The sequence below is a fragment of the Alligator mississippiensis genome, chromosome 4, assembly GCF_030867095.1.
Source record: "Alligator mississippiensis isolate rAllMis1 chromosome 4, rAllMis1, whole genome shotgun sequence".
NCBI classification, from domain to species: Eukaryota; Metazoa; Chordata; order Crocodylia; family Alligatoridae; genus Alligator; species Alligator mississippiensis.
Genome location: NC_081827.1, coordinates 159,283,297 through 159,299,188, shown reverse-complemented (window position 1 = coordinate 159,299,188; position 15,892 = coordinate 159,283,297). Strand labels below are relative to the sequence as shown.

The 15,892-nt window shown below is 53.2% G+C and overlaps 1 protein-coding gene across 6 annotated transcripts in view; it reads right to left on the bottom strand.

Moving 5' to 3' along the window:
* The window catches only part of SLC25A39 (solute carrier family 25 member 39), a 31,787-nt gene that overhangs the window by 5,961 nt on the left and 9,934 nt on the right, over positions 1 to 15,892 (bottom strand). The window contains exons 1-5 of one of the 6 annotated variants that reach the window (XM_019501009.2): positions 12,096 to 12,209; positions 7,802 to 7,910; positions 6,958 to 7,017; positions 2,295 to 2,339; positions 449 to 558 (exon numbers count right to left, since the gene is read on the bottom strand). In XM_019501009.2, the coding sequence (XP_019356554.1) occupies positions 449 to 558; positions 2,295 to 2,339; positions 6,958 to 7,017; positions 7,802 to 7,910; positions 12,096 to 12,113 (342 nt within the window). In that variant the 5' untranslated portion in view covers positions 12,114 to 12,209. Of the gene's footprint in view, positions 1 to 448; positions 559 to 2,294; positions 2,340 to 6,957; positions 7,018 to 7,801; positions 7,911 to 8,084; positions 8,175 to 12,030; positions 12,211 to 15,892 lie in introns of those variants that run through there. The other 5 variants (XM_014609243.3, XM_019501029.2, XM_019501026.2 and 2 more) reach the window with 5 other exon arrangements.

Genomic DNA, 15,892 nt, shown 5'->3' with positions numbered 1-15,892 from the left:
TAGGGGAGCCCCACAGCCCAAAGGACACCTAACCCAGAGTCCAGGCTGGGGCTGAATTGCACCCAAGCTCTGCTCTTTCTGGGAAAAGGAGATAACAAAGATAGAACAGCTTCTTTGAGCTAAGGCATCCTCAATAGCTGTGGTCAGACCCCAAAGGCCACTCTAAATGGAGCCCCTGCAAAACCCCAAATCCTATGAGATGTCCAAGTCTCAGGCCCCAATTCTGTAATTAACGCTCTCCTCCTCAGGGAGTTCTCAGCTTCTGTAGAGCGGGTATGTCTGCAGGGACAGGACAGCCCTTTGCCCCACCACATCCAACCACCCCTACCCTGCCAAGCAGCCACCATATCCCACCCCAAGGCACCCAAATGGCAGCACATGGTTGGGCTGTCAAACCAGTCCCAAGTGGGCCACAGCACCAGCCTGAGAGTGCTAAGAAGAGGCGTACCAGGGTGCCAGTGAAGCGGGTGGGGGCCTTGTACCAGGCCATGCAGCTGTTACCATTCTGGCACACGTAGAGATGGTCCATGAGCCCATTGCAGTAAAGGAAGCATTTCCCTGTGGGATGAATAAGGGGGCAAGGAGAGAGAAATGGCAATTGTAGTAAGATGGAGACAGGTCAACTTACCAATACCACACACACCCAACTGCCCTTCGCCATCACATGGCCCCTCCCTGCAGATTCTTCCCTCTCCTTCTGCGGGACCCTCAGCAGAAGGGCTGCTACTCCTCACAGTAACTGGGACTCAGGCTGGTGCAGGGCAGGGTGAGTTCAGGCCTGGACTGAGCTTATGAGGGGTTGGGCTGGGACTTGCCCCATTGTGGTACGGGGTGTAAAGGCACTGTAGGAGCAACGCAGTGAGACGGGAATGGTGACCTCTGAGAAACTACCCAACCCCACCACACTCCTCAACATTTCTACAGCATGCTTGCCCTGAAGCATTTCCTGTTCCATCAGCCTGCACTAACTGCTGGAGCTGGCAGGAGGCCACCTGCCTATACAAGTCAACATCAGCCCTGGCGCCTAAGGGAAACTCAGGGTAAGGCTCACCCAGCTCCCCTCCCCCTGCACCCACACAAAACCTAGAGCCCACAATTCCAGACCTGAAAGGCCATGAACCCCTTCTAAATTCCCTACCTAGCCTGGTGGCTTTTGGAGACTCAGACACATAGATACAGCAGCCCTCTGGTCTACAGACCCCGGAACAGACCTTGCAGCAAGTCTAGCAGCTCCATGCATGTGCATGTGTGCAGAGAAATCATTCCAGCCCAGCAGACAGGAAGGCTGTAGTGGGGCGTGGGAGCCGCATACTGGGAAGCTGCCAGGCAGGCAAGCAGGCAAACCCCTAGCCAAGCACACTCCTTCCCATTGCCAAGATGGCACCACCCAATCCCAGAGGTCAGCCCTGCCCTCCCCACACAGGGAAAGGAGCTTCAGGCAATGGGACAGGCTTGGCTGGGGTCCAAGCAGGCTTTCAGGCAACCAGAAGAGACACAGAGGACAAAGACAGAGGTGCCCACATGCTCCTGCTGTGGAACTGGCTACGATTTAACCCCTGCAGAGGGCTGAGGGACAAGCAGGCCACAGAGGGCTGGAGATCAAAGATCCTGGTAACTCTATAGTAGGGAACTGCTGCTCCTGCCCTACACTACTTTACACTCCCTGCCCCACCCTTTCACTGCCTTCCTCTGACACCCCCCTCTGCAACTAGGGATGTTTGGGGAGAGGCAGGCAAGGGCCTGCTCTCCAGAGTTACTGGGCAGGGGAAGCTCTTTTCAAGCAAGCTGATGGCAGATATGCCTACTCCTATTGCCAGAGTCCCTGCTCACTGTAGCTATGCTAGGAGGGGCTGGTGATAGAGTGAAAGAAACCATAGGGCAGGTAAAACTTTAAGAACCCAACACACCCATAACCAGACAGGAGAACTCCAGACAGTGAGAACCATTCCTCCACTGACTCTCCCTTGCCCATGAGGCAGGTCAGAAAGAGGCAGAGGTAAAGAAACTGACCCAAGGCCACACAGTGAGTCAGTGGCAGAACTGGGAATAGAAGCCAGGCCTGTGGCTCCCAGTCCCCTGCTTCAAACACTAGACCACCCCTGGCCCTCCACTATCGATTGGGACCTGGGATCCCAGTCCCAAAGGGATCAGAGTTTCCACCCCCACCACTGCCATGCTCTGGAGACAGCAGCTGTGGCAGATGGCTTCCAGCTCTAAGGGGAGAGCCTGCCCACAAGAGCAGCCCCACAACGCTGCAGTAAGAGGGCAAAAGGGAAATACCCAGAGATACTCACATTTGGACTGGTGAACACTCCATGGCCCAGACTCTACTGACAACACTGAAACACACAACAGGGACACATTTAGAAACAGGCCTAGGTGTGCCGTGGTGAACCCCTTCTGAGTGATAGCACCCAGTCCCTAGGTGCCTGGCCTGGGAACAAGGGGAACACGGGCATCCCCATGCCCTACTGTCAGTAGAGCAAGGTATCACCCTAAGACAAGACATTTGGACAGGTACAAGACAGACATTACAGAACAAAGCTGGCACTGAGAGCCAGGAACATTGCTGGTGGGGCCCCGTCTCCTGTGGCAGGGAGAAGTTCTCTCTGCAAAGGGCAGAGCCTATTCCACAGGCTCTGAGCCAAGCAGTTGCAAGCATTCAGTCTGCAGCATAGCTTTGGTTGACAAGTTACCCAACTCCAGCTCCAGACAGGTTCCAAGAGCTAAAGTATCCCATTCCTGTAAGGGTTACCTGCTACCTGTTTAGCCTCCTCCACCTGAACTTCCCAAAGTTAAACAGAGACAGCCAACCTCTATTTTTATAGATGGGGAAACTGAGCACAAGGAGAAGAAACAACTCACCCGTGAGTCACATGGAGAGCCAGTGGCTGAGATACAAACAGAACCCAGGAGTCTCATTTCTCAGTCCCTGATCTGATTATTACAGGAGGGATTTTGCTAATCAGGTTAGAACCAGGGCATAGTCCATGTAGGTATAGGCCAAGTATGGCTTCCTATTTAAAATGGAGCAAGGAGCTTCAAGGCCAGAGGCTGAGAGAAGGGCTCCCTGCATTCCCCTTTCAACACACATCCTCTAAATGTTCTGTGAGTTCACAAATGCTCCTGGAGAGGTTAGAGTTGGCTCAGAGGTGGGTAGTGACTAGCACAGAGCAGCCATGCACAGCAGAGACCAACACAAGCTAAAGCAAAGGATGTGCTCCCTCCTGCCTGGGAGAACGAGCCTTTGAAGGGAGGGAAGAGCCTAGATGAGCCCAGCTTGGTGCCACCACTGAGGAGCCTGCAGAGCACATGCAGTCACTGAAGGGAGATTTCAAAGCCCTTCTTCTGTCCCAGGAGGCTCCCTTTCTGCCACAGTAATCCTCCCTCCTCTGCTGACAATGTTGAAACACACAACAGGGACATACTTAGCGACAGGCCACCAAAGGGAGAGCAGTCAGGGCCAAATGTGTTGGCAGCTATTTGTATTGTGGAATAAGACCTTGAGGGCTAGGGTATGATTTCATAGGGCAGGGACAGGCCACGGCTGTATCAGCAGAGAGCTGGGGTCTGGCAACCACTGGGCTGAAGCAGCAACCACTGGAGAGACTGTCTTAATCCCAATCAGCAAGCTTTGTGCCCACTGCACACTAGCACAGGACACCCTAGCCCACTTCATAGATTCATAGATGTTAGGGTCAGAAGGGACCTCAATAGATCATCGAGTCCGACCCCCTGCATAGGCAGGAAAGAGTGCTGGGTCTAGATGACCCCAGCTAGATACTCGTCTAACCTCCTCTTGAAGACCCCCAGGGTAGGGGAGAGCACCACCTCCCTTGGGAGCCCATTCCAGACCTTGGCCACTCGAACTGTGAAGAAGTTCCTCCTAATGTCCAATCTAAATCTGCTCTCTGCTAGCTTATGGCCATTATTTCTTGTAACCCCCAGGCGCGCCTTGGTGAATAAAACCTCACCAATTCCCTTCTGTGCCCCCGTGATGAACTTATAGGCAGCCACAAGGTCGCCTCTCAACCTTCTCTTGCGGAGGCTGAAAAGGTCCAGTTTCTCTAGTCTTTCGTCATAGGGCTTGGTCTGCAGGCCCTTAACCATATGAGTGGCCCTTCTCTGGACCCTCTCCAGGTTATCCGCATCCCTCTTGAACTGTGGCGCCCAGAATTGCACGCAGTACTCCAACTGTGGTCTGACCAGCGCCCGATAGAGGGGAAGTATCACCTCCTTGGACCTATTCGTCATGCATCTGCTGATGCACGATAAAGTGACATTGGCTTTTCTGATGGCTTCGTCACACTGCCGGCTCATGTTCATCTTGGAGTCCACTAGGACTCCAAGATCCCTTTCCACGTCCGTGCCACCCAACAGGTCATTCCCTAGGCTGTAGGTGTGCCGGACATTTTTCCTCCCTAGGTGCAGCATTTTGCATTTCTCCTTGTTGAACTGCATACTGTTGTTTTCTGCCCACTTGTCTAACCTGTCCAGGTCTGCTTGCAGCTGTTCCCTGCCCTCCGGCGTGTCCACTTCTCCCCATAGCTTTGTGTCATCCGCAAACTTGGACAGAGTACACTTCACGCCCTCGTCCAAGTCGCTGATGAAGACATTAAAGAGTATCGGTCCAAGGACCGAGCCCTGCGGGACCTCACTGCCCACACTCTTCCAGGTCGAAGCCGACCCATCCACCATGACTCTCTGGGTGCGACCCTCTAGCCAATTCGCCACCCACCGGACTGTGTAGTCATCCAAGTCACAGCCTCTTAACTTGTTCACCAGTATGGGGTGGGATACCGTATCGAAGGCCTTCCTGAAGTCCAAGTATACGACATCCACCCCTCCTCCTGTGTCCAGGCGTTTCGTAACCTGGTCATAAAAAGAGACTAGATTGGTCAGGCACGATCTGCCTGCCACGAACCCGTGCTGGTTTCCCCTCAGCATAATTTGTCCTGCCGGGCTCTCGCATATGTGAGCCTTGATAATTTTTTCAAAGACTTTGTCAAGGATAGAGGTGAGACTGACTGGTCTATAGTTGCCCGGGTCCTCCTTCCTCCCCTTCTTGAAAATGGGGACCACACTGGCCCTTCTCCAGTCCTCCAGGACTTGGCCTGTGCACCACGAGCGTTTGAATATTCCTGCCAGTGGCTCTGCAATGATGTCGGCCAGTGCCTTCAGCACCCTCGAATGGAGCTCATCCGGGCCTGCCGACTTAAAGGCATCCAGTTCTTCCAAGTGACTCTGCACCATCTCAGGGTCTACGCATGGAAGTCTGGTGCCTTGCTGCTGCCTCTCTACAATCCCAGTGAGAGACTTGTCCTGCCCCTCACTTAGGAAAACTGAGGCAAAGAACTCGTTGAGGAGTTCAGCCTTGTCCCCCCTGTCCGTCACCAATTGTTTCTGCCCATTTAGCAGGGGTCCTATTCCTCCCTGGGCCTTCCTTTTACTCCCTATATATCTAAAAAACAATTTCTTCTTGTCCTTTACTTGGGATGCCATCCTCAGCTCCATGGTAGCTTTGGCTCATCTAACTGCCTCCCTACAAGCACGAGCAGAGGAGGTATATTCGTCTTTGGTGATCTCTCGTTTCCACTTTTTGTGTGCTCCCCTTTTGGCCCTTAGGCTGCCCTGGATTTCTGCTGTCAGCCAGGGAAGCCTCCTGGCCCCTTTCCCTCTTTTACCCCGCACAGGGATTGTCTCGCTTTGTGCCCGAAGGATCGTTTCCTTAAGGCACAGCCACCCTTCTTGGGCTCCCATCAATTCAAAACTCCTACTCTGCAATGCGTCCTTGACTAATCGCCTGAGTTCATTTAAATCAGCTTTCCTAAAGTCTAGTACTTTCACCCTACTAGTTACCTTACCCACTCGACATCTTATGGTGAATTCTATTATTAGGTGATCACTGTCCCCCAGATGGCTACCAATCTGTAGGTCCCCTACCATGTCATCCCCCGTTGCCAATACCAGATCCAGTATGGCATTCCCCCTAGTGGGATCATGTACCTCCTGTGTCAGGTGGAGGTCCTGTACACAGGTTAGAAACCTGCGTGAGCAGTGGGACTTTGCCATCTGTGTCTCCCAGCAGATGTCCGGGTAGTTTAGGTCCCCCATGACTACCGCCTCTTTAGCTTTTATGGCCTCTGAGAGCTGCCTCAGGAGCCCCGCATCTATTTCTTCCCCTTGATGTGGGAGTCTGTAGCAGACCCCTACCACCAAATCCCTTTCTCCTTGCCCCCCCATGTAGCCTAACCCACAATCCTTCTACTTCCTCATCCTTGGATTCCCCAGAGCTCCACACACAACTCGATTTCACTGGCACTGAAGCCCTTCAAACCTTTTTCCCCTCCAGGTCCAAAGGGGAGAGATGACCATCCCATGCAAGAGGATGAACTCCAGCTTCATACATAGGGTGCTGACAGTTGCGTTGCTGATACCAGCCAGCCAGCTGCACTGACCTGGCATGGGGGGACCATGACAGCACTGAACCTTCTGAGAAGCCTCTTTCCTAGGCTCACAACAGGTAGGAGAAGGTGTTAAAAATGGGGATGTAGTCTGCTGGTGCTACTCCAGACCCCACATCTCCATCATATTCTCTTTCAGCCTCAGAACCAAGGGTCCTGAGACATCACTGGTCTCCTGCCTAGAGATAGCCCTGGATCAGATTTAGAAGCCAGAGCCCCAGTCTAGCACCACTATCAGGAATAACCCAAGATGCAAAGAATCAGACTGGCCCATCAGGAGCCAAACACGTGTCCCTGCTAGTAATTCTGCTCTTCCTTACAGCCCTGAGGACCTGAGGAGGTTGGGGTCACTGATCAAACCAGGGAAGAAACACAGCCTACATCTGTGCAACAGCATCCCATAGCTCCATGCTGGAGGGGGCGTGGCTCAGAGACAACCCACCTTCTTGAGCTGCAGAGAAATGGGAAGCTGCTGCCTATGGCAGCAAGTTACCTTTGGAGAAGGGTGTCCTTTGGGCTTGCAATCGGATCTTCACCACGTCCAGGGGGGTCACTGGAACAATACAAGCCAGCTGGTCATGTGCACCTCAGACATGCAGCACAATATTACAACCCAAGCAAGATATAGTGCTTCTTAGATGAACCAGAAAAATGCCTTTTAGTGCAGACTCCCTCCCAGTCTCCTGTTCTCCCTCCCCATAGAGAAATTTAGAAAAGGGATTCATACTGCCAGGGAAGCCAAGGAGAAGGGAAGGGAAGCTGCTTGGCCAAGTTCACAGAGAGTCAATGGCAGAACCGAGGGAAAAACCCAGGAGTCCCACACCAGTCACTGCTGCTCTAACCACAAGGCCCCACACTCCCCACTGAGCTAGAAACAGCAGCCAACTGTTTCTCATGTCTCCCTATGGTATCTGTTTTTTTGCTCTGCTGTTCCCAAAGTGAAGTCCCTGACCAAATTCACTGGTAGCCATTCATTTGTACTGGGGGAAAAAAGATCACAAGGGCTGGAGGGGATACCAGGGGGTAGGGAGAGGCTAGGGCTGTATCAGTAGACAGCTGAATCTGGCAGTCACTGACCTGAAGCAGCAGCCCCTGGAGAGATTGTCCTAAAACTCCCGAGCTGTGAGTTTCCATGCCCCCTGCATATGCAAACCAGCCCTGGCATACTCCTTCCTCACCCTTTGCACTCACACACCAAAAATCATTGTTCTCAGGCAGGCACACACACTGACCTCAAGATATACCTTACCCATGTTCATACATGCATCCATACTGTGAACTTGCACATGGCCACCCCACAGGCATCTTGCTCAGCTACATACAGGTCAAATCCTTACCAAAGAGAGATGTGAGGAGGGCCCCAGTCCCAGACGCCAGCATCTGCTGTAAGGGTGTGATGCCCCTGCCAAGGCTCACTGACGGGTTCTCAGCCATCATGCTACCTGCCTGTAACAAACAGGACATAGGTCAGTTATAGGGACTGCTTTCTCCATCTTTGAGGCCTTCAGTTCATGATGTCTGTTCAATCAGGCAAGTCACAAGAAGAGAAAACATATCAGGGACAGGTGGCAACCCCAGGAATCCCAACAAGCAGGCACTAGTTCACAGCACGCTAGATACCAGGCTCCACTTGTTTCCTGGCCTGGGAGATATGAACACTGCTGCTTTCCTAATGTTAAATGCAGAGAGTCCTCCTGCTGCTGTCCAGATGCCTCCATGTGCCTGCCTGGGTGCCCACCCCCCAGCTGCCAGTAGTTATCCGCACACGGCAGAAGGGGAGGGGCTCTCTTGGCTATGCTGCTCGCAGAGAGCAGGCAGGGCAGCTACACTCAGCACCGATAAAACCCTTCCAGCAGAGCAGCTGAAAACAGGCCTAATCAGAGCAATGACCTTAGCAAGGCAGTGTGAGGCGCTGCCCTAGAGGGGATCTAGTAAGGGCTATGGGAGGCAGAGAGTAAGGTGACGTGCATAGTGCTCTCCCACACCCCTGGTAGCACCAGATCCAGAAGGAAAGAATCCCCCCTCTCTGATGCAGGGAGAAAGCTGCACATGCTGCAGGAAGGAAGGGCTAGGTGCAATCAAGAGAAGCAAGGCTCAAAGGCCAGGAAGGTGATTAATGAGGTATGCCCTAAGAGGCAGCTCTCCTCAGGTCCAGGACAAAGAGTTTTCCTGCACACTCCATTCACACTTGTTCACCTTAATCCAAACTGCAGCTCTGAGCACTCTGCAATTTCAAAGCACCCTCCAAGCCTTTAGCCAATCCCACCCAATGCCCCCATCCATAGAAGGGGGTCAGTAGCACACTGCTTCTAGAGGACAGGCAAGAAAGACAAGGAGGGGAAGCAACATGCCCCAGACCACACAGGAAGCTAATATCAGGCCAAGAACAGAACCTAGGAGTCCTGGTTCACAGCCTTGTGCTTAAACCATGCTTCCCTCACTGTAGCTCAGCATTGAACTTCTCGGGACCCCCTGATGTCCATGCACTTGTTTGGAAACACAGCACAGTAGATTTGGCCAGTACTTCTGGACTCTCAACTTTGATCACCTCCTATAAAAGGGAAATGTGCTCATATGTACTTAACCTCTTGATTTCTAGTTGTTTCCAGGGCTTCTCCTAGAGCTACATGTAGATTCAGTTCCTTGTAACCAGCTTTCACATGCTCCAAGAGTAAATCCAAACATACCCTGGTCCTGCACTCTGGTTTTACTAGAAGTTCAAATTCTGATTTCAGAGCACAAATTTCAGCTGTTTCTAGGGCTTCCTAGTTGGGTCCCAGCCCCTATTACCCTGGGATCATCAACAAGCTCGCTGCAGCTCCTAGACTACGCATGCACTGGGGAACCTTAAAAAGGAAATCCTATTGGTAGCAACAGCAAAGCAGCAGCTTCCAGCATCTCTGTAGTTACATCAGCCAAACAGGCTGGTGGTGGAGGTGGGAGTTGCTTTGTGCAGAAAGCAGAGCTTCCAGGGCATACTATGTGACTGGAAATGTTTCAGCAAGGTGCAAGTCCTGGATAATGAGATTATTCTACCAAGGAGCCTGGACTCCCTCAGAGCAAGGTCATAGTGTCTGCCTTTCCATTACAGATGCCACAAACACTGCAGAAGTCCATGCCTCAGGCTCTGAAGGACTAAACAGCATAAGTAACATACTCAGCTCAGATGCATCAATGCCTTAGAACAGTGGTTGATCAGGCCCTGCGTGCTGGGATCAGGCCCTATGTTGGTCCTGCACGCCTGATCCAGCATGCAGGGCCATGTTATCCACCCCACAGGGTTCTCCACGGGACCAGAAATTTGACAGCAAGGAAGTACTGCTCCCCTACCACCACATTTTTGGACCCGTGGGGTGCCGTGGGCTGGATGCCAGAGGCCTGCCAGAGCTGGCCCACAGGGCAGAGGCTAAACACCCTAGAACAGAGGTCTGCGACCTCAGACCTGCAAAGAGATTGGATCCAGCTCACAGTGGCAGGGATCAGTGGCATGTGATGAGGTGACACCTTCTGCACCACAAATTCTTCTGCTGTGTGCTGCTGGACTCTGCCCACATTATCCAGCATTCCTACTCTATGCTAAGGGGTCCTCTGTCACCCTGCTCCCACCTTCTGCTGCCAAATTCATGACTCCCCATCACTATTGGTGATAAAAATTAGCAGAAGTCAGCGGCAAGAGTAAATGGAACAAGGAGCAGGGAGGGCTAGGGTGCTGGGGTGGGGATCACTGCTGCAGGCAGTTTGCAAGAGGCAGCTCACCATTCTCAAAGATTGCCGACATCTGCCCTAAAGTTTTCTCACGGCCCCTGGGAAGACCACCGGAGATGGCTCCCTTGCTCCTATGTACACCAACAGACCATGACAGGCTTCCTTCCTTCCAAATAGTACAATGCCTTGTGCAAGTCGGAGCAAACCCCAATGCCTAACTACCTAAACACTAGGTATTTACCCACCCTACATGGCCCTCCACACACATAAGAGAGCAGAGCAGCAGGCCCAAAGACAAGACTTCCCCAGGACTTTCTGAACAGAGGTAGGCTTCTCCGATAGCTTGAGTAATCTCCAGCAACTGATCCTATGAAATCAGCTCTTCCTCATATCCAGCCTCCTGTTTCTCTCCCCACAGCTCTGACCCACCGCTGGTTATGATAGATCTAATTTAGAAAAAGACCTGCAGTGAGTATTAGTCAGGCCAGCTGTTTGATACTGGAGGGCACAGATGTGCTTGTAAATGCTGGTGCACAATCAGTGCAAAAAGCAGCTCTGTACTGCTAAGTGTGATATGGCTGGGATTTTTAAAGACAGTTGGGGAAGAGAGGGCACAAGGCTAGAATTGACCCCTTCTCATGCATCTTCTAACTTTGCATGTCACCTCTGCTGATAGTACTAACACACAGCCAAAGCCTCACTGCCATGAGCTCTGCAGTAGTCAGCTCAGCAGAGAGCAGGCCAATCAGCAAAGACAGTCAGCTCCCTTCCCACTGCAGCATCTTGGTTGCTAGCAAGGAAGCCAGTAGCAGGAAGAGCCCGGCTAGATTCTCAGCTTCCGAGAGACAATGAAGAGGAAACCCAAGATTAGCTGCCTTAACAGAGCGGCTGTCAGAGAGGCCCACAGACCATCACCTGCAATCCACAATGAGCTTCCTACCGCAACCGGGAAAATAAAAAACAGCCCCACCATCCTATGCACTGCCCCTGAAGATTTAAGCAGAGCAGCCCAAGGTTGCAGAAGTTGTCATCCATTTCCAGAGGGTGTTGAGTGCTTGCCAAATACAACAGGAGACCCAGGTGCAGAAGGGCTCACAACAGAGGACAGGGGAAGGAGCACCATTTACAAGTGATATCTTGCAAAGACCTAGGCTGTGGGGTTTTTCTGACTTGCGTGTTATTGCCCGACAACACCGGTGTGGCCCCCACTGGCTTCGGCAAGCTTTTGGGCTGGAATTTAAAATAGATTCCTGGCATCAGAGTCTATTTACACCAAGCAAAGAGAGGGAGGCTGGGGGTGGGGGGAAAGTGGCGTTAATGCATTTGTGCTCCCCACTGGCTTGGGAGATCCAGAAGGCCTAGTGCTCAGTCTGGCCCTCCCGGGCTACCGAGGGGTGGAAAGGCCCTGCCGCCAGCCTTGCCTCCGTGTCCTGGGGCAGCAGGGAGGGGGCAGACACCCGTGGTTGCGCAACTGGGGGCAGCGCGTGCCCGCGGAAGAGCTCGCCAGAGCCTCTGCCGCAGCAGCTGTGCTCATGCTCCTCGGCCAGCGGCGCAGACCAGGGGTAGCCCCGCCGCACCAGGCCAAGGTCAAACTGGGGGTCGCTCCGGCTCCTGCGGGAGGGCAGCCCACCCGGGCCACGGCCAGGCTGGCCCGCCGCAGCATGAGCCCCAGGGGCCGCCGCCGCCTCCCGGGGTCCGGGCGGCAGGCCGAGCCCCCGCCCTCCGGGGGAAACTGAGGCACGGAGCGGGGAGGCGCTGAGCGCTGCGGGAACGGCCACAAACCCAGGCCCGGGCCCCGCGGGCTCGTCCCCTAGTCCCCGCATCCCAGGAGTCCGGGCCCCCCGCGCCGCGCCCCGCCGACCTGCGCGCAGGCCCGCGCCGCTCCTCCGCCCGCCGACAGGCGCCGTTAGGGAGGGAGGTGCCTACGCCTTTAAGGAGCCCCATGCGCGGTGCCAGGAGCCCGGCGCCGGCCCCTGCCTTGCCGCTGCGCCGCGGACACGTGGGAGAGCGGGCCGCAGCGCCGCTTCCGCACCGCCGGCACGGGAAGGGGCGGGGGCTCGGCCAAGCCACGCCCCTCGGGCGGAGCTTGCGTGTGCAGCGCCGGGCGGGACTTGCACACGAGCGTGCCCCGGCCGGAGTCACACGCATGCACGCTCAGTGTACCAGACAGAGGGATGCGCACGCCTGCGCCGCACACAGACACACCACGGCCTGCCGGAGAGGGAGGGAGGGATTCGTGTGGGCCCCACTGCGTGGGAAGGCGGCTGGCCCGCTCCCGAGGAGAAGGCCGGGTGCTCACGGAAGAGGGCTCCGCCTGGCCTGCTGAGAGCCACTGCTTCATAGGTGCCCGGCTCAGGGACAGCCCCTGGCGAGCCCTTTGCTCAGCACCCGATGAGGAGGCAGCAAAACCAAGCCCCTGTGATCTGCCTGTAAGGTCCCAAGAGCCTACGCATGCCGTCCCTGCCTGAGGGCCATGTCAGGAAGTCTCATCTGGTTACCCCTGCGCACTGTCCACCCAGCTCGGGCCTGTTTGTTGTGCCATTGTAATGGTAGGCCTAGGTCCCCTCAGGAGACAAAAGAAGACAAAACCTCTAGCATAGGGTGAGGGCAGAGCTCCAGCTGAGTGTGTTGGAGTTCATGGGGCCCGATCCCACATGAAGTAGCAGTCTTGGCTACAGGGTGCAAGCCAGCAAGGGTGCCAGAGGCTTCGTATGTAAAAGGCCAGGGATGGTGAGGTGCCAAAGGGTAGCATTCACAGAAGAGGGCTTGAAGCTGTGGTGCTGTAGTTCTTAACCTTTTTAGGCTCAAGGCACCTCTTGTGAGACTGAAGGCATCCAGTGGAAAATGCCACCTTGTAGCTTTCACTCATTTCTTGACTACAGAAAAATAATTCTGTTGCAATTGCAAACAACTCATAAAGACCACAAGTCAGAACGTTTCTGACACTTATAGATTCCTATTTGAAATCTCTGGGTTTACCTTGTGAATTGCATGCAAATGTTTGTGCCCCTAACAGTGCTAATATTGTGCAGCATCCCACTGCACCCTTCAAAGGATCTCATGACACCCAAGGATGCTGCAGCTCCCTGGTTGAGAATCATTGCCACAGTGTAAGGAGATGGGGAACAGCACCAGAAGCTGTAGGAGCAGGGAGGTGAGTTGCTAATGCTTGGGTTTCCAGAGAAGTGTGGTAACTGAAGGTTTAGTGGCTATGGGGATGGGGTGCTCATGGTGGGTGGGGTAGCATGTCAGAGATAGGCTAAAGTGGGTGGCATGTTTCCAAGGTGGGGTGCTAGGCTGCTGGGGCTGTAAGAGGAGACAACATGATGCCCCATCTTTTAGATGGCTCCCCTTACTACTTCTGCAGAGTTTACATTTCTTATTACTGACCAAGGTCTCATATTCCTACTCCAAAAGGGAGGCAAATCTTATTTTCCAAATACAGTAACTGAGAGGCTGCACTTCAGACAGGTTCTCAAGATGACCGACCAGAGTCTCACTAGTCAGTCCCTACCTTTCAGAGTGAACATGCTGACTGTGTGAGTCCAGCCAGTAACCACTGAATGGCGGTCTTGTTTCCTTCTTAAGTTATTGCAGGGAGTTTGGAATTACTGAACCAATTTTGCATCGCAAAGCATATTAAGAAGTGAATGTGGACGTTATGCCAATACATGATCAGTACAGCAAGGTGCAGACTAGGTTTGACGAATTCTGAAAACAACATGCGGGAGATTTTGCTGGCTGATTCCAAGTGAAGGATCCTGTGAGAGCTCTCATGTGATCTCAGCTTTGAAGGTGAACTTTGTTCCCTGATGGAACAACAGGAGCCCTTGCGAGCACAGGTGACTGGTAGGTGAGGACACAGGGGGGCACATGCCCCCCCCCCCCCCAAGATTGGCCCCCGACTCAGCATCGCTCAAGACAGGGCAGTTTTTCCTGCTGAGTGGGCTGGCAGCATGTTGTGGGGGGCAGGGGGGGAGGTGGAAAGAAGTATAGGAATGGATATGGGGCTTTTGGCCCACTCAAATTGTGCCTCCCTCCCCCCCCCCCGACTCAGGAAGCACCAGTCACCCCTGCTTGCGAGGGACTAAATGTGATAGAGCAATTTTCTTTTTCCTGTAGGTGAAGCAGGTTGGGGCAGAGTAGTGTAGCCTCTTTTTTTAGCTCTCTTCCCACTATAGCCAGAGGAGTAATCTACTTGTTAGAACACAAGGAGAGCTGGGACTAAAGGTCTGGGTAATTAAAAATGCATCTAAACTGAGGTCAAGATTTGACCATAGCATGGGTGGACATACCCTTGCTGGGTTTAAACTAGCTAACTTGCATTCCAAGAACAGCCTAGCCATAGCAGCACAGAGCACAGCAAGAGCTGCGAAGCCTGTAAAAGAAATGGTACAGAATCTAGTGCTTAGGCCATGTGGCTATCAGTATTTGAGCTCCTTTGAAGCTAACTTGGGTGTGTCTGAATGAGCTGTAGCCCCACCTTTCACTGCAGGGTAGACAGGCCCTGCCCTCAGTTAGCAGACTGGGATCACCTGCTTTCAGGGAGCAGAAGGGAGACTAGGAATCTATCTCTGACAAACATCCTTCTATTTGATGGTAGACTTCAGAGGGAAAGAAGGTGATAGCCTATTAAGGCTTTTTAAAGATAAATGGCAGTGCATGCTGGGAAAGTGGATGAAGCTGGAGTTCTTAAAATACAGACTGTCTTCTTTGTGTAGCTGAAGATAAGGAAATGTAAAAGAGGAGCATGGAACAATGAGATAGCTAAAGAAATTATAGGGGGAAAGAGGTGTTTACTACTATGCTTTCTGCTAGTTACTGTGCTGTGGATGCTCTTTCAATATATGCTGTTTTTTTGCTTTGAAGATTTGAGTGTCTGTTTTCTTACTGTTGTATAATATATAATACAGGGGTTGACAGCCTGTGGCCCATGGAGCCATGGTTTTGGCAGCATTTGGGGGGGTGCTTTACCTATGCTGCACTGCAGTCAGCTGCCTGGGCTTTGACAGAGGGGGAGCTCTACCCATGCTATGGGCTGCAGTTGGGTGATGTGGGCTCCAGTGGACGGGGACTTTTGGTGTGCTATGCTGCAGCTGAGCGATAGGCTGAACCAGTGACAGCAGCCGAGTCCTAATGCCTGCCTGTTTTCAACCCAAGCTGGGTCATCCTGGCCTCCCTGCTTGAAAATTTTGCCAATCCCAGTTCTGATTTTAAGGAAAATCAGAGGGTGCTGACAAGTGACATTTTGTCATGAGATTGGCTCCTTAAAAGAGCTCTACATCTGTGCCCTGACAGATGGCACAGCAAATTAACCCTCATATGATGAAGGTTCAGATGAAGGCAGTCCAAAGCAGAGCACCTTCATTAACTTCTGATGCAGCCCAGCCCCACCCTAGTGCAGTCTGCTCCAGTCCACCTCCCCCTCCCCCCAGCACAGGCTGGACAAACCCCAACCTGCAGCTCCCCGCCTCCTATCCTGCAGACAGTCTGGGATGGGGAAGGGGGGTGGCCGGGACTAGGGGAGAGAGGCTGCAGAGAGGCAGGTACCTCCTGGGTTGGCTCCAAAGCGGAGCTCGATTCCCCACCTAACAGTGAACATCTATGAAACGCCATTAGTTACAGCAGGAAGATGCATGTCTGTCAGCGCCCTCTGTTCAGAGAATGATACAGCATGGTTTAGTTCAGGGGTGGGCAAAATGCAGCCCATGGGCCAGATGCGA